We start from the raw sequence: 23,680 nt of genomic DNA on the forward strand, positions 1-23,680 counted from the left end.
CTATCCCAGAGATCCCCTTCTCCGTAGAGAGAGAAGGAAAACACATGCCTCAAGAACACATGCGGATAATTCATAGATGTAGCCAGGGCTGGAACCCCTCTCTGCTGCTTGGTTCCCTAAAGAGCCTCCAATGCCGTCTGTTGGTCTGGGGGTACATGTACTATTAGACTGTGGGCAGGTTTTTTTTTTTGTAGCTACAAACTGTTGGGGTTGTCTCAGCATCTTTTTTTCTCTACTGCCTCACCATCTGCCAAGTGGACCTTCTGCTGGATCTCCACTGTTGTCACCTGCTGGATCTCCCCCCAAATTACAATAGCTAATCCAAGAGCCAGCTCAGCTGCTTCACATTCAGAGCCAGCCAACCACAGAAGCCTTCAGGCTTTGTCTAGCTTTTTAACCAGCCCAGTGTACTATTTGACTTAGCATGAGGAAATCCTATTCTACTCTTTTCATATCCCTGTCTCTGCAAATCACCTTAGAAGCTTTACTTATCAAGACTGAAAGGGGATTGGTAAGGCTGCCAACCTTCCCTAGTAAGTAATCTTTGTTCTGCTTTGCCAGGAGCAAAGTTGATGCTCTCCTTATAAATGATATCCCCACTGGACCTCAGTGTGAGATCTCATACCCACTCAGGCACATTCAATAGGGAGTGAATTGCTACAGCTGGTCATAAGAGAGCACCAGTTAAGACTGTGCATTGACACAGCAGGCATCTGCCCTCCTTGGAGCAACCTCGATACCATGCCCACAAAAGTGCCACTTTCCCATCCAAAAGGAAGCCGATAGTCTGTGTATCGCTACCCACCACATTCTGCCAAAGTATTGCCCATAGCAGACCCCCAAAATCTAATCACGAGAAAATACTAAGGGAGTTGTAAAATATTGAGAACCAGAGAATAAAAAGTCACATCTCATGAGGAATATCCCTGGAATTTATGTCACCAGGAATGAAATTAGTACTTGTCCAGGAGATGGTCTCAGAGCCTGAATCACGCTTTGAATCTTTGATCTCCCCAATACAGGTATACCCTTCACTGGTACAGATCACATCCCTCACCACTGCAGTTCTCATCCTTGGCCTCCCATCAGTCTTCCACTGAGGACCTACTCCATGCCCTGGAGATTCCCCCTCTTGGACTTTGAACATTCTATGCCAGGGCAGCACCCAGTCTGTCCTTCTGCTCTCCCACCTTACAGATTAATGACTAACAAGGCAGGGTCCTTTACTGATCACACATTTCCTGTATGATATCACCCATATCCCTTAAATAGAGAGGTGTAAGTCACCTTCTTCCTATTGCCAATAATCCTTAAGCAGCCTAGAAGAAAGCTCTAGGTCATGTTCCTGAGCTCAACAGATCTTCCTTCTGCAAATTACTTGTCCTCTGCCTTGCTGTCTTCTGCCCTATAATAAGAGATGGTTCCTCATAGCCAGCACGTAGAGTAGTATCACTAGCTGTCTTTCCTTCCCTGGACAGGGCTGCAGAGCTGTGCAGCATTCACAGCAAGTGACCTGAGCTTCGAGCATCCAGCCCTGGGCTCTTCTTTCTCCCTGCAGGAGATGAGCAGCTGTTCCGCTCTGTGGAGGGTCAGGCAGCCTCTGATGAAGAGGAGGAAAAATGGCCGGGGGAGCAGCAGACCCAGGTGGCTGAAGTGAAGAAGCTACTGGCCCGCATTTCGAGCTGTGGGAGCGGGTATGTCTCACTTAGAATCGTGGAATCAGAGAATGTCATCTCTGCCCCAAGCCCACCCCTGACCCCCATAGAATATTAGCTCATTGTGACCAGGGCAGTTTCTTGTTTTGTCTCTGTACCTGTGATAAAGTGCAAAGAGCTTTGGTTCGGGAGTCTGGAGTCTGTTTTTGTTGTTCAGTCATATCCAACTCTTCATGACCCTACTTGGGGGTTTTTTGGCAAAGATACTGGAGTGGTGTACCAATTCCTTCAACTCACTTACAGATGAAGAAAGTAAGACAAGTAGGGTTAAGTTACTTGCCCAGAGTCACACAGGTTGTAAGTATCTGAGGCTGGATTTGAACTCAGGTCTTCCTAACTCCAGGTCTGGCACTGTATCCATTGCACCACCTAACTGCCCAGAGTCTGGGGAATCTAGGTTTAAATCCCAATTCTGTTACTACTTATGTCCTTAGGCAAATCATCTAACCTCCCTGGGTCTGTTTCCTCATCTATAAAGTGAGTAGGGTTGGACTAGATGGCCTCTGGGATCCTTCCAACTCTGCATCCGTGATTCTATAATCCTATGATCCCTAATGCCTTGTACATAGTAGGTACTAAAATAAATATCCATTGCTGAGTTGAGGTGGAAGGGACCTTAGCTCTTCACAGAAGCTGGTGGTCATAATGATGTGGGGAGGCCAGAATTAGAGAAAGTGCTCCTTTCCTCTCAGGGAGTCTGTGAGGACAAAATGAACGCTTTCCCTTCAGAGCCCCAAGATTGTCCATAGGAACAAATAGCAGTTCGGGCAAGGACAGTATCTCACCTAAACTTGCCATCTCCCCTTTGTTCGGTGCTCCCTGAACAGAGGAGGCATTTGCTTGCTTGATTGAATGAAATAGAAGCCACAAGAACGATGTCACATTTTTAGTGGCACAGCAGCCACATTTTTAGTACAGTTTAAGAACTGGTTCTCATCCCTTTCTTTTTCTAACCTGCTCTAATAGACGGGAGTTTCGAAAGCAGTAAGGAGGCTGGGTCAAAGGTATTGTGAGCAGGTGGGAGGCAGGTCTGGGTGAGAGTACCCTGGAGGTTATGGAAAGCCCAAGGACAGCATGAGAATTCTGGCTTCTTAGTATTAGGAGGTGGGGTGGGGTGGAGAGAACAGATAGAGAAAGGGTTACCTACTTCTCAATGGTGCTCGAGGCTACTGCCACTCCTGGAGACCAAGGCCATTAAACTAAGCCTGTACCTTCATCTTGTCCTGACTGGTAGGGGCAGAGATAGGGGAGCCAAGTGCCCTGGTATACTGGCTTGTCTCAAACACTGCCTAAGGGGGAAGGGACCGTGCCCATCTCTGAGACTACAAGAAGAAGCCAGGTGCAGAGTGGGTAAGGTTATGAGAGCCAAACCATCAGATGAGCCTCCCTGTTGAAAGATCTGCCAATATACTCATTAGAACGCTTGCAGACTCTATTCACATTAGCAGTTTTCCCAAAGGAAACCTTTATAAGACCTTTATAAACATTTGTCTCATCCATCCTTGTGTCTTTGGGTGTCTACACTATCCTTCAGCATGATGTAGTGGGAAGAGCCCCAGCCTGGAAGTCAGAAAACCCAGGCTCCTATTACAGATCTGCTAATTACTGGCTTGTACCACCTTGGGCAAGTCGGAGCCTCAGTATCCTCATTTGTAAAAGAGAGATAGTTAACACCTGTTCTTCCTATATTGCCAAGATGTTATGAGGACCAAATGAATAATGTGATGTGTGAAGGCACTTTACAGACTTTAAAATGCTATGTAAGTGTTAGTTATTATTATTCATATAATTCATTTTATTCCAATAATGATATTAATTATTATTCATATAACAACTGACATTTATGTTGCTCTTTAAAGCACTTTCCATACATTGTCTCACTTGATCCTCACAACAACTCTGCGAAGTAGGTGCACTTATTGTCCCCGTTTTACCGAAAGGGATACTGTGGAACTAAGGGACTTACCTAAGGTCACACAGCAAGTATGAGTGGCAAGATTCTAACCCAGGTCTTCCCGTCTCCAAGTCTGTTACTCCACTTACTAGACTATAGCGATGCAGTCTTTGGGCTACAGCATCTCATGAAACTATCTAGTAAAGCTTAGCAGGACCGCCGTTCTTTCTTTGCAAAGATGGGGAACTGTGGGTATTGAATAGGGCGTTGGATGGATTAGTTAATTTTGCTAAACTGCTTTGTTGTTATTCTTTTTTTCTTCTTCTTCTTTGGGAAGGCGTTCTGGATAGGGGAAGAGGGAGCATTCGCAGGATCACAGATGAGTCAGAAAAGACTTTGTAACTTCCTGGAGGCCCAACATTCAATCCACCCCCGCCACACACACACACACACACACACACACACTGCCTTACACTCAGGCCAGGGTTAGGTGGGGTGGGGGGAAACAGGGAGAGAGATGGGAGACAGTGACTTCAGGAGAGGCCCCTGTAAACTTCCTCAAAACAAAGACAGGGACCTAAACTGGGGGGCCATGGCAGGACCCAGAGAGAGGTTCCCATCACTGTTTGGTTTTCTTTCTTTTTGCAGATGCGATGACAAAACAGCCAAGAAGCTCATGTCTTACTTCGGCCACTTTGGCAGTGATGAACACACCAGTGCCCTGGGGGAGCTGGGAGAGCAGATTGTCACCCTGACGGAGCAGCTAGGGAACATGGGGCAAGACGTGAAGGGCTCTGACCCTGGTGACCAGGAGGTAAGAGGCCCAAGGCAGCCTGGCCCAGCTTTTTCATGAGGAAGCATTTCATGTTTGTCTCTTTAGCTTAGAAGGCATCCACACTTCACTGACCACACGAAGCAAGGGCCGTGTTTCAAATGGTCTGGTTCTCATTTCCCACTTGCCTGCCTGTCAGCTGCCCAAGAACTTTTGAAAGAGTAGAGACAGAGAGACAGAGAGGAAGAGTGAGAGAGAGAGACAGAGACAGAGAGAGATAGAGACAGAGACAGAGAAAGATGGATAAATAATTCGTTTGTTTATTTTTGCCAAATTCAGGACCCAAGGCATCAATTAACCTAGTCAAAATGGTAGTCAGTCAGTTTTCAAATGAAAATTGTTGCTGTCCTTTTAAACACATTCTGTTGAAATTTGGTACTGGCCTCCTTTCCTTTCTTGCAGAGGTGGGGGACTCCAGATGTGGAACCATGTATCTACTGTCAGACTTGGCTAATGTGTTGGTTACCTTTATGGAATTGATTTCTTTCTCCTTTTTTATTCTTTGTTACAAGGGATAGCTGTTTAGGACAGGGATGAGGCAAGAGATATTTGGAAAGGAAGGTGGTGTAAAAACTAAATGTTTTATCAGTAAAAATTGTTGATTCAAGTTCTATCAAGAAAAAATTTAAATACAATTTTTACAAATATTGTGCATAGGGACAGATGGCAGTCATATGATTGCATAGAAGGGCTTCAGTTCAAACAAATATGAGTTTAATTAGCAGTGATGTTTTCTCTGTTTTGTGATCTGGTGGTTAGTCTCTCTCCTTGCAGCTGCAGAAAATGGGCAGGATTCAATTCAACCCACATTTGTAAAGTACCTCGTAAGTGTGAGGTTGTGGGGATACAAATACAAAAGTGAGACAGTCCCCTGCTCTCAAGGAGCTTATGTTTTACTGGAACATACAATATGCACTGGTGTATGAGCGCTAGGCCTGTAATCAGGAAGACCTGAGTTCAAATCTAGTTTTAGACACTTACTATGTAATCCCGGGCAAGTCACTTAACTCTGTTTGCCTCAGTTTCCTCATCTGTAAAATGAGCTGAAGAAGGAAATGGCAAAACTGCTCCAGTATCTTTGCCAAGAAAACCCCAAATGGGGTCATGAAGAGTTGGACATGGACTGAACATCAACAACAACAAAATAAATATAAGATAATGTGAGGGGGGAGTGAGCATTAAGGAAGGTGGGGGTGGGGAGCTTCGTGGAGGAGGAGTACCTGAGCCTAACTTTGAAGGAAGCTAGAGGTGAGAAAGGAGCACATTCCAGAAAGCCTGGGTGAAGTCATGCAGGCGGGAGCTGGCATGTGGACCTCAGAGAACAGTTAGAAGGATGATTTGGCTGGATCATGGAGTAGGTGAAGGGAAGCGACGTGAACCAGGTATGAAGTGGGAGCCAAGATGTGGGAAAGCCCTAAATGCTACTCTAAGGAGTTTGTATTTTATCCTAAAGGTAACAGAGAGCAAACAATGTCAGGGGACTGATCGGTGTTTGTTGTTGGAATAGATCAGGGGTTTTCAAAGTATGGTCTGGGGACCTCTGGGAATCCTCAAGACCATTTCAGAAGATGTGCAAGGTCAGAACTATTTTCATAATAACACTAAGATGTTTTAATTTTGATTATGGTAAATACTAAATGATATAGCCCACCTAAACAGAAGCTCTCTGGGGTCCTCAACAATTTTTAAGAGTGTAAGGGAACAGAAAGTTTGAGAACTGCTCACCTAGATGATCCTGTGAAATCCCTTCAAGCTTGAAACTGATGATCCTAAGATCATCTCTCTCACTTTGGTTTCTTTTATAATTCCAATTTCTTTATTTCAATTAACAAAAATCTATTTTCTACACCCCCCCGACAAAAAACACCTTTGTAACAAATATACATAGTCAAGCAAGATTAATTTCCACACTGGCCATGTCCCGGAAATATATGTCTCATTCTTAAGCTTCAATTTCCTCATCTCTAAAATGAGGATAATAATCCAGTCCTATAAGGTTGATATAAGAAAAACACATAAACCTGAAAATACTATAGAAATGTGAGCAACTGCTGCTTTTTTTTACCATATTTTTTAAAAGGTGATTTCATTAATATAGGTAGTTTCCAATGAGGAAACTCTCCCTGCCAATGTCTGCCTGCATATCTGGTCTTGGAGAATTGCCTGGCGCATTGAGAGGTCAGGTGACTTGCCACACGGCCAGAATAAGGCAGAGATTGGACAAAGACATTCCTGATTCAAAAGCTGGCTTTTTTCTCCTTGCATCCATGTAGAAAACTTATAGAGAGCCCTAAAACCCTGTCCAGTTGTAAGCTATAGACTACATATAATATACAGGAAGGTGCTTTGTGAACCACAAAGCAGCATGGCAGTGGTTAGGGATTATCCAACAATGGGAAGGTAGGCATCTGATAGCTCCAGGGCCCCCCAAGAAGGGGCATGTTTGAAGTCTTCCTTTCAGCCCACAGGCCTCTGTTTTCTTTCTTCTTTAGTTTCCCATCCCTCCCTTTTCTTCTTGGCTCCCTGGCTCCATTCACCGAACAAAGTAAATCCTTTGGTGATCACTTGCCCTCATGGGCTGTCATCCTCAAGCAGCAAAAAAAAAAAAAAGTCTTTTCTGTCCAAGTCACTCTCCTTTTCTCTTTTCCGCTGGGTGTTGTAATCTTCTCTTTAGAAACATTTAAATAATCATTCGACTGTGAAATGAACTCTCTAGTGAGGCCCAGGAGGAGAATGAAAGCCACAACTACAAAAAAAAAATAGTGGGAATTAATGGTGTGGATATGGGATTGCAAGGTCAGGGCCTCAGAGGAGGACCTGTTGGTTCCCAATGAAGGAAAATGAGAGAGGAACCAATTTTTGCCTGGGAACCTGAGAGGAGAGAAGATGAAACCAGAGGAGAGGCCCGTTGATAGGGTCTTAGCTAGAGCTGAAAGGGATCTCAAAGGCCATCCTAGTCCAGACCCTTTATTTTACAGATAAGGAAACTGAGGGCCAAAGAAGACAAATAACTTTCCCATGGCTACCCAGATGGAAAGTAGCACAACCAGGATTCAAATCCAGGTCATCTGACCTCAAACCAGCATCCCTCAGATTACAGGCTATATTTCCATGTGGTTCAAGAAAATTCCGAGGAAGAAGAGGAACCAAGATGGTGGCTGGAAAGCAGGGACTCGCTTAAGCTCTCCCCCAAATCCCCCCAAACACCTGTAAAAAATGGCTCTGAACAAATTCTAGAGCTGTGGAATCCACAAAATAGCAGAGGGAAGCAGGTCTCCAGCCCAGGACAGCCTGGATGGTCGTTGGGAAGGATCTATCACACCATGCTGGGAGCAGAGTGCAGCCCAGTGTGGGCTGAGCCGGGACAGATCAGACCAGGAGTTGGGCAGGAGGAGCAGGCCTTAGGGCCATGAAACACTGAGCTGTGGCAGTTACCAGACTTCTCAACCCACAAATGCCACAGACAAAGGGAAAACTGCTGAGTTGGAGTGAGGGTGATTCGGCCCCAGCCCTGGAGGTGGCAGAGGTGGCACAGCAGGAGTCCCTGGCTCCCACAGTGGGAGGAATCAAGTGGTGGATCAGAGTGAGAGTGCAAGGAGCACTTTGCTGGTGCAGAAGCAGCTTGGCCCTGCTTGAATCTGGGTCGTGGCCCTGGTTGGTGGTTCTTGGGGGAGGAGGGGCTCTGGTGTAGCAGAGCTTGCTGTGTAGAAGTAGCTCTGAAAACAGCAGAGCAGCCCCTAAAGCTTGGGACAAAGTACTCCTTACTCTACAAGCAGTCATACCCTGACAAAAAGCTCAAAGGTCAATTAGTTGGCTGGGAATATGACCAGGCAGTGCAAAAGAACTCAGACTCAGACTCGGACTCTAGAATCTTTTTTTGGTGACAAAAAAGATCAAAGCATACAGCCAGAAGAAGTCAACGAAGTCATAGAGCCTATATCAAAAGCCTCCAAGAAAAATATGAATTGGTCTCAGGCCATGGAAGAGCTCAACAAGGATTTGAGAAAACAAGTAAAAGTAGAGGAAAAAATGGAAAGAGAAATGAGAGTGATGGAAGAAAATCTTGAAAAACAAGTCAATGACTTGCTAAAGGAGACCCAAAAAAATACTGAAGAAAATAACACCCTAAAAATAGACTAACCCAAATGGAAATAGAGCTCCAAAAAGCCGATGAGGAGAAGAATGCCTTAAAAGGCAGAATTAGCCAAATGGAAAAGGAGGTCCCAAAGACCACTGAAGAAAATACCACCTTAAAAATTAGGTTGGAGCAAGTGGAGGCTAGTGACTTTATGAGAAATCAAGAAATTATAAAACAAACAAAGGAATGAAAAAATGGAAGACAATGTGAAATATCTCATTGGAAAAACCATTGACCTCGAGAATAGATCCAGGAGAGATAATTTAAAAATTATTGGACTACCTGAAAGCCATGATCAAAAAAAGAGCCAAGACATCATCTTTCAAGAAATTATCAAGGAAAACTGCTCTGACATTCTAGAACCAGAGGGTAAAATAAAAATTGAAAGAATCCACTGATCGCCTCCTGAAAAAGATCCCCAAAAGAAAACTCCTAGGAATATTGTTGCCCAATTCCAGAGCTCCCAGATCAAGGAGAAAATATTGCAAGCAGCCAGAAAGAAACAATTTGAATATTGTGGAAACACAATCAAGATAACACAAGATCTAGCAGCTTCTACATTAAGGGATCAAAGGGCTTGGAATATGATATTCTGGAGGTCAAAGGAGATAGGATTAAAACCAAGAATCACCTACCCAGCAAAACTGAGTATAATGCTCCAAGGCAAAATATGGATTTTCAATAAAATAGAGGACTTTCAAGCTTTCTCAATGAAAAGACCAGAGCTGAATAGAAAATTTGATTTTCAAATACAAGAATCAAGAGAAGCATGAAAAGGTAAACAAGAAAGAGAAATCATAAGGGACTTACTAAAGTTGAACTGTTTTGTTTACATTCCTACAAGGGAAGATGATGTTTGTAATTTATGAAACCTTTCTCGGTATTAGGGTAGTTGAAGGGAATATATATATATATATACACATATATACATATATATATATACATACATATACACATAGAGAGAGAGAGACAGAGGGCACAGGGTGAGTTGAATATGTAGGGATGATATCTAAAAAATAAAATTAAGGGGTGAGAGAGGAATATATTGAGAGAGGGAGAAAGGGAGAGATAGAATGGAATAAATTATCTCACATAAAAGTGGCAAGAAAAAGCAGTTCTGTTGGAAGGGAGGAGGGGGCAAGTGAAGGGGAATGAGTGAATCTTGCTCTCATTGGATTTGACTTGAAGAGGGAATAACATACACACTCAATTGGGTATCTTTCCCCACAGGAAAGTAGGGGGAAGGGGATGAGAAAAGGGGGATGGTAGAAGGGAGGACAGATCGGGGGAGGAGACAATCAAAAGCAAACACTTTTGAAAAGGGACAGGGTCAAGGGAGAAAATTGAATAAAGGGGGACAGGATAGGATGGAGGGAAATGTAGTTAGTCTTTCACAACATGGTTATTGTGGAAGTGTTTTGCATATTGATACATGTGTAGCCTATGTTGAATTGCTTGCCTTCTTAGGGAGGGAAGAGGGGAGAGAATTTGGAACTCAAAGTTCTAAAAGCGGATGCTCAAAAAAAGTTGGTTTTGCATGCAGCTGGGAAATAATATATATACAGGCAATGGGGTATAGAAATCTATCTGGCCCTACAAGAAAGTAAGGGGAAAGGGGATGGGAGGCGCGTGGGATGACAGAAGAGAGGGCTGACGGGGGAATGGAGTAATCAAAATATATGCCATATTGGAGTGGGGGGAAGGATAGAAATGGGGAGAAAATTTGTAACTCAAAATCTTGTGGAAATCAATACTGAATGCTAAAAATATTAAATGATAAAATATGAGTAAAAGCTTTAAAAAAAAGAAAATTCCAAAAGCTATTTGGTATAATGGAATAATGAACCTTGTGCCAGAAGATCTAGGTTCTAGTACCAATTCTACCACTAACTGTATAGTTTCCCTTGGGCAGGTCATTTCTCCTTTATAACTGAGTTTCTTCAATTATAAAATAGGAATCCCAATTCCTGTCCCACCCAGACCTCCCTACCTCAGAGCTGTTGGGAGGTTCAGATGTGATCATGAAGCTCTAAAAAATATTCCAGTAACCCCCATCTCAGCTTTCAGTATCCTTATCCCAATCCCCAACTCACCCCCCCACTCCCAACCCATCCCCCCCACCCCACCCCCCGCCATTACAGTAAATCAGTCACCCCTCCTCACATTAACAATACCAAGTGGCCACCATCTCGGAGAGATGACAGCATCTCCTGAGGCGGGTGAAATGTAATGGATTGCTGGACAGCTCCAGTGCTGAATTTCTTCTGTCTCTGGCCAGGTGAAGGAGCCACTTCTCAGTGAAATTCAGCAGAAGGAGGAAGAGAGCGAGCTGCTGAAGATGGAGTTACAGATGCTCGAGACGGAACGAGTTCGGCTCTCCCTGGTGGAAGAAAAGCTGATGGATGTCCTCCAGCTTCTCCAGAGGCTTCGGGATTTGGTATGCCAACAGAACATGCTCGTCCTGCCATCATCACCTACTTAGGACAGAGTCTTTCATTCAGTCCCCACTGCAGAGGAAAGTAATCTATTGGATAGAAAACCAGATGGTAGCTAGACCACTTGAGTTCTAAGCCCAGCTCATTATCACCTATTCAGTCATTCATTGTGTATAGGAAGTAGCATGGAAGAACTGTTAGAACAGCAGCAGACTTGGTGGTAGAGCTGGGATCAGAAGTGAGGGCTCCTGACTCCTAGCCCACCATTCTTTCCACTACCGCTGGAGATGCACATTTAAATGTGAGTATGGAGGACACGTAGGTCTCTTATTACTCTTGTTGTTGCCAGAGACCTTATTTTATTGGCCCACTTCAGGAAAAAAACTGGGCCATTTGTTGTAGGGGGTGCCTTTTGGCCAGCTCTTGGTTGGACTAGATGACTTCTAAGGTCCTAGTAATTCAGAGATACTGTGATTTGTAAGATCATAGATGTGGAACTGGAACCCAACCACAGAGAAGTTGAATGATTTGTTCATGGCCACAAAGCTGGTACATGTCAGAGATAGGATCTGAACCCCAGTTATCTTGACTCTGAACCAGCTCTCTATATACGATACCATGCTTCTCATACTGATGATATGATGGTGACATGCTGCATAGAATGATCTATTACATGTGTTTGTTCCTTTTTAAGAACATATCAAAAAGAGTCTTGGGGAAAATGTTGCTGAACACCTTGGAATCCTGTCAGGACCCCCAACATGGTAGGAAAGCTCCTTGGTAATTAAAATCATTTATGTCCCTTATTATTCTGAAATAAGTAGCTAGAGGGTAGGGGTGGAGGGAGAGATGGGAGCAGGGGAGATCAGTTTCCTATGATGATAACCTAGTCCTAAAAGAAACTTCTCTAAAAAATAATCCACAAACATTCAGAATCAAAGTTTGAATTAAGCCTGCAGAACAGTTTGGTTTCTAGGTTATATTAGCAAGCCAGAGGTTTATCTGCTCTGTTTGCTAGCACGACAGCTAGGTCCCCCCAGAACTGTAGTAAGCACTGGAGTTTTCAATTATAAAACATACCCTGAATTCAAGGCAGGAAGTAGAGGGGGGAGGTGAACCAGGGACTTGAGGGCAGGGTCTTTTCAGCTCCCCTCCAATTTTTCCAGATGCCGTTCTCTCCCTTCTCAAACCTCCACCTGCATGCCTCTAATCCTTACCCTGCCCCCCATTCCAAGACACCAGGTAAAAGTTTCCCTGCATTCAGCATCCTAACATCAAAAACCACCTAACTAGGCAAAGTCCTCAAATACCGCATTGAGGAGGGAGAGGGAGAGAACAACCAATTCATGATGGAAACTTGAACCATTCTGAGAATGAATAGGTTTATTACACGTGTACCCACTATCCATAGGATGTCTGGCTTCCCACAGCACTGTTGTTGAAAGGAAAGAACCTATACGGCTTTAGAATCCTAGAAGACAGTCATAGAATATCATAGCTAGAAGAGACCTTTTGGTCCCAGCCCCCAGTGTTTCTTCATTATCCGGTCAAAAACTTTTCCCATAGATCGTCTCTGAGATTTCATTTTTTAAAAGTTCCTCCATTTTATTGCTGCGGCTATCTAAAGTACTATATAAACGAAAATAACTTAAGTTGTAGCCATTGTTTTCATCCTAAGCCTTCCTGATCCTTGGAAGGCAGTATGGCATAGAGGATAGTGTGCTGGATTTAGAGATAAGAGGAACTCAGTTCCAATCCTGCCTCAGATGCTTAATAAGCTGTGTGACCCTGGGCAAGTCATTCAACTCCTCTGAGCCTCAGTTTCCTTATCTGAAAACTGAGGCAATCAGCTAAATGAAAAATTCTTCACCTTTTTTGCATCCCAGACCCTTTTGGCAATCTGTTGAAGCTGAGGACCGCTTTTCATAATAATGTATTTAAATCAATAAAATAAAATAAATAGGATTACAAAAGAAACCAATTATATGGAAATAGAGTTTTCAAAATATTTTTTTAAAAAAGAAGTTCACAGATTCCCTGAAATCTATCTGTGGAGCCCAGGTTAAGAACCCCTGGAATAGATGGCAGCCCTTCCAAATAGATGGTCCCTTCCAAACTTTAGATCCATGAGTTTATAACCTGTGAAATACAGGCTAGTATTCTCATCCCCACCTATTTCTTGGGGGTGTTTTGAGGTTAAAATAAAATGAGATGGGAATGCGCTTTGAAAACTTAAACATTTCTCTTCAGAGAAATGACCTGACATGGACAGTAGACTAGAATAATCCAGCAAGAGCCAGGAAAGACTTCCTTGAAAGTTCTGATTTTGAAGCTTTCTTCTGTTCAGCACCCTAAATGACCTCCCTCCTGTTGTTAGTTTTGCAGAAAAAAATCTGCATACAAGGGGAAGGAATGGAGGAGTGGAGGAGAAGGGGGAGTCCCAGAGGAAGCCCCCAGCCGAGGGGAATGGAGTGGGAGGTTCGGGGAATCTAAATAAAAGAAAACAAGAGGCCCCCTCCTGCTGCAAAGCTTCCACAGGCTAGTCATTTCCAGCCCCCCACCAAGGAAAACCTGCTGCCCCAAATCCAACCCAAATGTGGGTTTGGGATCTCAACCAAATGTAAGCCCTGCCCCTTCTCAGCCAAGGCCACATGTGGTTCCTGATGGCACTAGAACTAACAAAATCTCCCACTGTTCTCTTAAGATGCTTTTGGCCAAAAGCTTTGGGCAGGCTGATGGATCTGCTTTGGCAGCAGCAGGAGGCTCTTGGAGGTGGGGGTGGGGTCAGAGCAGGGAGCTGCTCAGAGATGGGGAACTCAAATCCTGGTTGGGACTAAACTCACTTCAGCCTGGAGGACAAACAGAAAACAGCCCCAGGAGGCTCAGGGGCATTTTCCAAGGTGCCAAAACCAGTACAGTCTCCTATTCTTCCCCCCAGGCTCACCCTGTATCTCCAACATTTCCAAATCCCCCATCTTTTCAAACATTTATTCACAGAGGACCATGCTCTATACTAGGGATCATGAGAGATATAAAAATGAACAATGCAGTCCAACCTACGTTTATTATAAACACCAGTCCCGTACAAGACACTAAGATGTCATTCTAGGCTTTCTGGAATTTACAGCTCAGCTAGGGTTGTATGTTCAGAAAACATATAGCTATATTAATATAAGACAGAATGTAATCAGCTCTATAAGAATGGACCAACGTGATAGCTTCCTCATTCGTTTCCACCCCAAAGTGATTTTCCCAAATCAGCAGGTCTGATCATGCTCCCCACCACCTCAGTAAACTCCAGTGGCTCCCTATTACCTTCAGGACCAAATATAAAACCCTCTAACATTTAAAATCCTTCCAACCTGGCCCCTTCTTACTTTTCAGCCTTATTATGAAATTATTCTCCATTGTACGCACTAGAGCCCAGCCAAATTAGCCTCGCTTTGCTCACACACAGCACTCCATCTCCTGACTCCCTGGGATGAACTTCCTCCTCCCCTCCACCCTTTCGACATCCTCGATTCTTTCAAGGCTCAGCCCAAGCACCACCTTCTATATATAGATACACACACACACACACACACACACACATCCATTGTCTCCTTTTGCTAGAGTCCTCTAGATCAGAAACTGTTTAATTTTTGTCTTTGTATCACCCATGCCTGATAGGTTTGCTGTTTAATAAATGCTTGTGGATTGATGGATTGGGGCAAGGAGGGGGTTCTTACCCTAAAGGTTTGCTGGCCTCAGCCCTGAAGTCATGCTGTGTTTCTGCCTCCTGGTTTTCTCCTTTAGAGAAGGCCCACACCTTCGAAGTCCTAGATGCCTTGTACCGGACACTGGCTAGCTGTGAGCTCCTGCAGAAACAGCCTTTGGAGCAGGCCCAGGCACCCCAGACTCTCACCAACCAGCTCATCATCTCATGTTGAACATCGGTGTCCCTTGCAGCTCTGCAGAGACATGCCTCCATCTGGGATATGGATCTGCAGCCATCAGACTGTTGACATACAAGTGGACATCCCTGCAGGACCCACCAAGTACAGAACCTCTGCTAAGGGACCTCTTCCCCTTGGACACTTGACTACCCCCTGGACCCTCCCTAGGATAAAGTGCTCAGTGGCCATTGGGTCTCCCATTGCTGATAAGAGGATAAGACACTACCCCCATCTCCCAGGTTATACTGTGGAGGACAAGGCTGGGCCCAGACCCTGGTCTGAGAGACTGATGGAGCCCCATGAGTCACTGAGCCAACACCTGCATCTGTGATTGAGGCTGCCCTAATCAGGGCCCTCCTGCCTTGAAAACTGTATCTCTCTCTTTGATGGAATGGTGCATTTGACCTTCATGTTGACCATTTTCCTGATGGACCTATCTAGCCTCCTAATTTATGCTGATAAATCTCAGGCTACACTAAACCTGTCAGATTTAATCTCAGATTAAAGTGGTGAGCACTTTCCTGATAACCTATACCTCCTGCAACCCCTGTAGAACTCTGGAGAGTGTGGCCTTTCTCCCATCATAAGATTCCCTCCCTTCCCAGTCTGGGATCCCCTCCCCTAAATCCAGTGACACCAGGCAATCCTCCAGGCTTTAATGCAACCCAGATGCATGCCTAGCACCACCCTAGGCACTGTAGGAGGGAGGGGAAGAACAAAAAATAAAAATGAAAAGATGCCCCTTCCCACAAGAAGTTTACAAGCTGCTTGGAGCCCTGGCTTCCCATGAAATAGTTGAGCTCAATCATTGGCCTCAGTTAAGAGCTCAACTGTGTTACCAGCATCCAGGTGGATTTCAAAGCATTAGTGTGGGCTGGAGTAGTCACGAAAGGCTCTAGATGAAACCTTTAGGCAAAATTTTCCCCGGAATGTCTAGGATGGCACTTTGTTAGCAAGCCGATGAGTATGAGAATAAGGAGTCTGATCTCGCTAATAAGATGGTACTGAGAGGACTAAAAGTCAGGAGACCCGAGTTCGAATCCTGGATGAGCAAGGTCCCTCCAGGACCTTCTAGTCTAGTTAGGGCAAGATGCTTACACCTAAGTTAAATATCACTATAGAGCAGTTTAGGCTAATGAGGGGTATAGACAAGAAGGGCAGGAGGAGAGAAAGCACAATGCGGGCTAAAGAGATCAGGGAAGGCTTCCTGGAGGAGGCAGGATAGCTTGAGTTTAGTTCTTCAAAATGGTCAAGATTCAGATAAGTTGGAAAGGAGAAGGGTGTTCCAAGTGTAGGAACAGAAGTTCAGAAATATAAGGTGAGAAAGAGACAATGAGGAACCCAGCCTAGCTGGAACAAAGGGTATATGTGGATGGGGTCATGAGGAGGAGTTAGATTCGATTATGGCTAAAACGAAATGATAGGGAGGAAAAAAAGCCATAGAAACAGAAGGCGGTAGCATCACTATGCTTATAACCTAAACATTGCACAGTGGAGAAAATCCTGACTCAGGAGCCAAGAGCAGAGTCATGGTCTCAGCTTTGCCCCTAACAAGCTGTGTGACCTTGGACAAGTCACCCAGCCTTTCTGAGAGTCCATGTCCTCTACAAAAGGGAGTTGGACTCATTGACAGCAAAGGTTCTTTCCAGCTCTAACATTTTGTGATTCAGAGAGATGCCAGAAGGGTCTAGAATAGCTAACAGAAAGCTCTCAGCATCCCTGGGTCACACACACACACACACACACACACACACACACACACACACACGCACCTCTTTAAAGGTTAGGTCTCAGTGGGATAGTAGCTGGCTATTCCATCCTGCTTCTATCTGTATTTTCTCTCCCCAAAGGGGAGAATTAGCATTAATTCTTCCATGTTGAATTTATTTGATTTTAAATGAATGCAAAAGTATCCTCTAAACACTCCAAGCTGCAGCTAGTAATTCTCTTGCCATCCCCTCTCTTCCCACCCGTCCGCCCACAGCCATTTGTTGCTCGGTGGTCCTAGAAGTAACTGAGCTCTGCAGTTCCATCAGAAGAATCCAGAATCAGTGACACCCTGCCCTTGGGATTTGAACAAAGTCCCATGTTAAGGGATGTCAGCCCTCCCTCACTCAAATCAAAGTCAACTGCAAGTCATGTCATCATTTCCCTGATGTCGTGATCCTCTTTGAGAATGAAGGACAAATATAACAATGTTAAGGGATGTGCCAGGAAGAGAGAAAAGAGCTTCTGAGGCGGAGTTAGATTGAGATCCTCAATGTAGAAAGAACCCAGAGAACTCTGATCTAGCTTTTGGAGCATCAGAATCCTGGACTGGACCCAGGTGTCCATATGAAGTGGGGCAGGGAGTGTAGCTCATGGGAATTCTCTGGTACATTTGATTGAGCGGAGAAGCTGGTGAACTCTTTAAAGTTCACCTCCTTAAAGAGGTGATAGACGTGGCCCTTGGCACCTCCTGGGTAGTGGATTTGCCTGGTAGAGGCTGCCCCTAAAATGAATTGTTTGCCTTTGGGGATATCAGACCTGTGGAGGGAGCCAGGCTTCATCAGTGAAATACTGTGCCTGTTGATAATACAAAGGACCCATATGTTCAATTCAGTTTAAGTCAACAAATACTGATTAAACAGAGCACCCTTTTAGTCACTGGGGGAGGGATACAAAGAAAAAGTCTCAGAGTAAAATTTCCGTCAGGAGCATGTCAAGAAAGGCTTTTGATTTGGAGCCTTTGGAGAGAGTGAGACCGTGATTGATTCAAATGAGATGAGTCAGGTAGGAATTTCCAAAGACTTGGTTGGGAATCCCCATCTCCCCATCTGTATGTTTCTGTGTTGTTATTGATCAGTTGTCTCAGTTGTATCCAACTCTTTGTGACCCCATTTGGGATTTTCTTGGCAAAGATACAGGAGCCGTTTGCCATTTCCTTCGTTTGGTGTTTTCTTGACAGAGATACAGGAGCCGTTTGCCATTTCCTTCTTCAGCTCATTTTTACACATGAGGAAACTGAGGCAAACAGCCCACGGTCACACAGCTAGTAAGACTGGATTTGAACTCAGGAAGATGAGTCTTCCTGACACCAGGCCTGGCACTCTAACCACTGTGTTACCTAGCTACCCTCTTGTGCCTACACATCAGCTAAAAAATAATTTAATTCAGTGCTTTCAAGGCTCTGAGGTGCTTAGTAGAGTGCAAAGCATACATCCTGGCATCAGAGGACCTGAATTCAAATCCCACTTCTGATGCCATATATGTGACTTTAGTCAAATCACTTAACCTCCCTGGGCCTCAGTTTCCACATCTGTAAAACAAAGGGGGTTGGTCCTGACAGAAAGATGATAGACTCAAGACAGAAGATGAAACAGACATTTTTGGTCAGGGCCAATGTGGTCATTTGTTTTGCTTGACTATACATATTTGTTACAAGGGGTTGGTTTTCTTTCTCCTATGGCAGAGAGATGCAGGTAAGAGAGAAAATCAATGCTTGTTAATTAAGAAATTTAATTTTTTTAAATGAGAGGGTTGGACTAGATATCCTCTGAGGTCCATTCCAACTCTAGACCTATGATCCCATGATCCAGTTAATAACAACTTATTAAGTGCCTACCCTGTGCCAGGCACTGTGCTAAATAGGTGTTGGGGCTAGACCTTAAATTCTACTGATGTGGACACTTCTCCCACAGATGCAAGTTACACATGGTTTCATGAATTGTCATGACTAAAACCTTCATAACCTGTTCATTCAATCAGCCAACAAGTATTTATTATGTTTTAATCAGTCAACTAGCATTTATTAAGTGCGTGCTATGTGCTAAGCACCAGGGATTAAAAAAAAAAGCAAAAGACAGTCCCTTCTTTCAGAAGGCTTGCTTGCAGTCTACAGTGTCTAGGCTCTGTGTTAAGTGCTGGGGATATAAAGACAAAAGTGAAACAGCCCTGCCCTCAGGTAGCTTATATTCTATCAATTTGTTGATGAGACTCTCTGAACTTAATTACTGGGATCTTCAGATCATAGACATACTGACTTAAGCACAGCATTGACAGACTGGAATTAAAACCCTTCCAACTTATGGAAATATACAAGGATTTGTACTTTACTAGGATTGCTTTTAAGAACCAAGGTCAACGCTATCATGATAAATTATTAGTGAGACCTTAGTGGAGGAAAATTACTGTATCATAAACTTGACCTAAAAAGCTAATGTGCTACAATAATTGATATTAAACATTTAATTAATCATCTTGCTGCCTTTTGAGAATATAAGTGGATTTCTGGGGATGATTTCGATGGCTCAGGTCTCTCAAAGAATCTTCTCAAAGAAGTTTCAACTGATGCCTGGATATTTTCCTCACAAATTTCACAGAATCACAGATTTCAGAGTTGTAAAAGAATTCTTCAACCATCTAGACCAATCCATAGCCACAAAAGAATCCCAGCTACATCTCTATTGTACCACACATTTGACCTAAAAACTAAGATGCTCCCAATAATTAACACTTGATCTCTCCATAGCAGAAGCATTCAAAGCAAGCCTATTGACCTTAGGGGTGAGTTTAGTAGGTTTGTTTAAGACCTTGGTCAAGCCATGCTTTGGTTTCTTTATCTTTAATATTAAGGGGTTAGATCAGGCCCTGTCTCTCTTCACTTTCTCTCTGAGGTTCCTACCAACTTCAAACCAAGGCTATTCTGAGATCCTGTCCAGCTCTCAATGACCCTATGATCCCCACTTCCTCGAAAAGAGGTTATGGCTTCTCATTTTGCACTCATATGTAGGTAAACCATGGAATGAGTTAATATTACTACATTGAAAACTGAAATGTAGATCTAACTATAGTAAGACTATGGACCTACTTGCCTAACATATATGCACATGGGCAGGTGGGGTTCCCAGAACATGGCTAACTACATTTCTCCCTCAGGGTCCTAGGGGTACTTCTAATGCTATTGGATTGAGCTCCTATCCAATGTGATCCAACCAATAACATCAGCAGTGACTAGTAATCATTTTACCCCTTATATTGATACTCCTTGATATCATCAAGCAATTAATATCAATTAGTTTTACAAGGGGATATATACTGAGAAGATATAGCAAGAACAGAAGCATAAACATATTACCCTCAATCAGGGCACACTATCCCCTCTGCCACTTTGGACCCTGGGGACAGTGAATTCAACCTCGAAGTGGTTGTTACTAAAAATTCTCTCTAGAGGTTGACTTCTGGGTATGGCACAACCCTGGAAAATGTGCTTCCCCGCCTGCAGGAGATGGTGTCTTGGCTGCTAGGTAGATTCACTGCTGGGCTGGCTTGCACAGGTTGTTACTGGAGCTGCATTTGTATTGACTATGGCCCTTGTGGCAGTCTCTGCCAAGGACTCCTCTCTCTACACATCTGGTGGCTCCTCCACCCCTTTGAAGGCCACAAGATCACAGCTTGGTCCACTCCATCTCAATCCTCATTCCCCTAAAAGCAAGAAGGAACAAAGACACAAAGGTGTCATGCATTTTGGACCATGTGTCATCCCAGGTAGGAAGGAAAATGGGGCCAGCAGTCATTTTTGACTCGATCACCCCTATGAAATGGGGCCATTGTTCTGTTGCCAAAGACTTTTCTATTCACCCCTCAGTTCCAACTCAGCAGCCAATTAAAAGGCTTTCCTTCACTACAGAATTATAATAGGATCAATACCTGTCAACATTCCCCCCAAACTGGACTAGGTCCATGCCTCCTCCTACCCCAGTTTGAAAGAGATTAGCTTTCCCTACAAGATAACAAAGCTGCTCCCTGCAATCTTATTGGTCCGTGCTTCTGCCCCCGCCCCACCTCCAATATGGGGTAACCTCAGGTCTCTCCTATAACAGGGATTAGCTTTCCCTAAAAGGAGACCAAGCTAGTCATAGAAACTAATTGACTCAACTTGCCTGACCCAGCTTCCTGGTCACCGAAGGGCAAAAAAGTCCCAGCCATATGGAACATATACCTCTCAAACTTGGCGGGTGCCTGAAACCGTGAGAGTCACCATACTCTGACCTGCTGACCAGATGCATTTCCATAAGGAGGTGAGGGAAGCCATGTATACTAAAGATTAAGATAAGTTCCACTGGATCTTTGTTGTGTTAGTTACAAAGTAAACTTCCTTTGTGGTTCAATGACTTCCTAGTGACTCATTTCATCCCAAAATCAAACCTGAACTAAAAGAGTCCTGGTGTTAGATACCTCACTTTCTCTAACAACAGGAATCAGAAAGGAAATAGTCACAGAATGCCTATGTGTGCTCTTAAGTGGGGACAGGACATCTCCATTACATGTCATCATTCACTTCCAGAAACATGTTCACCAACCCTCCCTCCCCCAGCCATGAATTGGCAGTAGGCAGAGCAAACTGTTCATTTTCTACAGATTTCCACCCCCATACATACTAGCTCCCATCACTAATTAAATGGCAAAAAATGGAGAACGCCTATATGTAAATAAACTATGAAAGACCAGACAACATCTAGGACAGGGATTCTTAACCTTCTTTCTGTCATGAATCCTTTTGGCAATCTTTGGGGCAGCCTATGGACCCCTTCTAAGAATAATGTTTTTAAATGCATTTTTTAAAATACATAGGATTACAAAGTAAATCAGTACTGTTGAAATAATGATATAATTTTCCCCATCCATGTTCATGGACCTCTCCCTGTTGAATCTACAAAGTTAAGAACCAGTGGTTCCCAGTGGGTTCTAAGAAAATTTGAAGAATTTGGGGAGGATAACTGTCTTGTGAAATAATGAAGTTCATCTTTTCTTCAATTTTATGTAACAGGAATCACATTCAACTTCCTGATCATATGTCAGGAGACTATATGTAGAAGAGAAATGTGCCTCAAGCCCCCATCTAGTGCCTACTCTTCTAACATACAAAGCAGGAACAAAAAAAATCAGATAGTGGAATATTTAATCGAAACAGAATAGTAACATAAATAACGGAAAGAAATCATGAAGCAGTATCATTCTTAGATTCCACACAGAAATGAGTAGTCTCCCACCAACTCCCATGCTACTAGAGAAAGGAGCACATTCTTAGAAAACAAATGCCCTTTGGCGAAGAAGGGGCTTAGCCTCAGGGCTTCCCTCCCCTCCTCTCCCCTTCCCTTCCTTTTCCTTTCCTTCCCTTCCCTTCCTTTTCTTCCCTTCCCTTCCTTCTCTTCCCATTCCCTTCCCTCCCTTTCCCTTCTCTTTCCTTCCTTTTCTTTCCCTTTTTTTACTATCCTTTCCTTCCCTTCCTTCTCTTTTCCTTTTCAATCAGCCTCAGAACTCTGCCCTAGCTTTTCTGTGCCCCAGACACAGACGAGGACTGCTCAGGCAGATGTAAGATGTTCTCATTAGAAGGTCCTCAGCTCTTACTCATAGCTGGGGCATAGTTGGGGCAATTAAATTTCATTCAATTCTTTCTTACTGTCTCAGGGCACAAGGTTAGGTATACCTTGCATGGCACGCTGGGTTTTTCTAAGACTAGGGATAAACACATTTCCCTTTTCATTTGATCTTTCAATTCCTACGGTTCCCTTCTGTAATTAGCTCTTTGGTGCATAAGACTCCAGCCTCTTAATATATAAGATGAGAGGCTTAGACTAGATATACAGTCTTTGAGGTCCCTTACAAGCCTAGGAAGGGGCAGCTAGGTGGCGCCATAGTGCATAGCATAGAGCGCCAGGCCTGGTGTCAGGAAGACTTCCAGAGTTCAAATGTGGCCTCAAATACTTAATAGCTGTGTGACCTTGGGTAAGTCACTTAACTTTGCCTCATTTTCCTCATCTGTAAAATGAGCTGGAGAAGGAAATGATGAACCATTCCAATATCTTTGCCAAGAAAACCCCAAATGGGGTCATGAAGAGTCCAGCACAACTGAAAACAACTCTAGGAAAATCGTAGGAAAGATATGAAGAAGAAGTATGATCCTGAATCTGTAGCCCAGAGAGCCCTTCCACCTCCATTGCATGGTAGCAATAGAAGTGACCTGTAAGGGAAGCTAGAAGTCTCCTACTAGAAATGTCCCTGGAATAAGAACTAGACCTGTGATTTCATTAACATATAGGACCTCTGAATGAAGAAATTTCCTCTGCCAATGAAGTCTGGCACCTTCTCTGCAACTCATAATCTTAGAGAATTTCCTAGAACAGTGGTGTCAAAACTGAAATAGGAACATGGAGCACAAATTGACTTTGGTGTTCACTCATGGGATCCCGTTTCGGGTTTTCTTGACAGAGATACAGGAATCATCTGCCATTTCCTTCTCCAGCTCATTTTACAAATGAGGAAACTGAGGCAAATAGGCTTAAGTGACTTGCTGAGGGTCACACAGCTAGTAAGTGCCTGAGGCCAAATTTGAACTCAGGAAGATGAATCTTTCTGCCTCCAGGCCCTGCACTACATCCAATGCACCACCTAGCTGCCCTTCAAAGTCTCTTGCTCCTATTCAAATCCAGTGCCTTTTGCATTGCTCTCCTGAAGGTAGGCTGGGCAAATCATCTTTTCAGTCCCGCAGCCCCTATCAGAGCATGGACACAGGCCTCCAGTCCCCTGCCACAGTTGGATAAATTTTACAAGACTGGGCCAAGTCGCCGTAAAAACTCTGACCCTGTGAAAATGCCAAGGCAAGTACGATTTATTTCTTCCTCCAACCCTCCACATCCTGACTCAACAACTGCAGTAAATGTACGTGCATTCACACCCAGAGGCTGCATAG

General features: G+C 43.9%; 1 protein-coding gene across 1 annotated transcript in view; it reads left to right on the top strand.

The window, feature by feature from the left end:
- Positions 1 to 19,305, top strand: part of EFCC1 (EF-hand and coiled-coil domain containing 1) — an 85,710-nt gene extending 66,405 nt beyond the window's left edge. The window contains exons 4-8 of the mRNA XM_036739292.1: positions 1,559 to 1,694; positions 4,258 to 4,423; positions 10,858 to 11,016; positions 11,709 to 11,778; positions 14,810 to 19,305. Coding sequence (XP_036595187.1) covers positions 1,559 to 1,694; positions 4,258 to 4,423; positions 10,858 to 11,016; positions 11,709 to 11,778; positions 14,810 to 14,943 — 665 coding nt within the window. The 3' untranslated portion in view covers positions 14,944 to 19,305. The remainder of the gene's footprint in view (positions 1 to 1,558; positions 1,695 to 4,257; positions 4,424 to 10,857; positions 11,017 to 11,708; positions 11,779 to 14,809) is intronic.
- The last annotated feature ends 4,375 nt before the right edge of the window (positions 19,306 to 23,680 follow it).

The sequence above is a fragment of the Trichosurus vulpecula genome, chromosome 9, assembly GCF_011100635.1.
Source record: "Trichosurus vulpecula isolate mTriVul1 chromosome 9, mTriVul1.pri, whole genome shotgun sequence".
Classification (NCBI taxonomy): Eukaryota; Metazoa; Chordata; class Mammalia; order Diprotodontia; family Phalangeridae; genus Trichosurus; species Trichosurus vulpecula.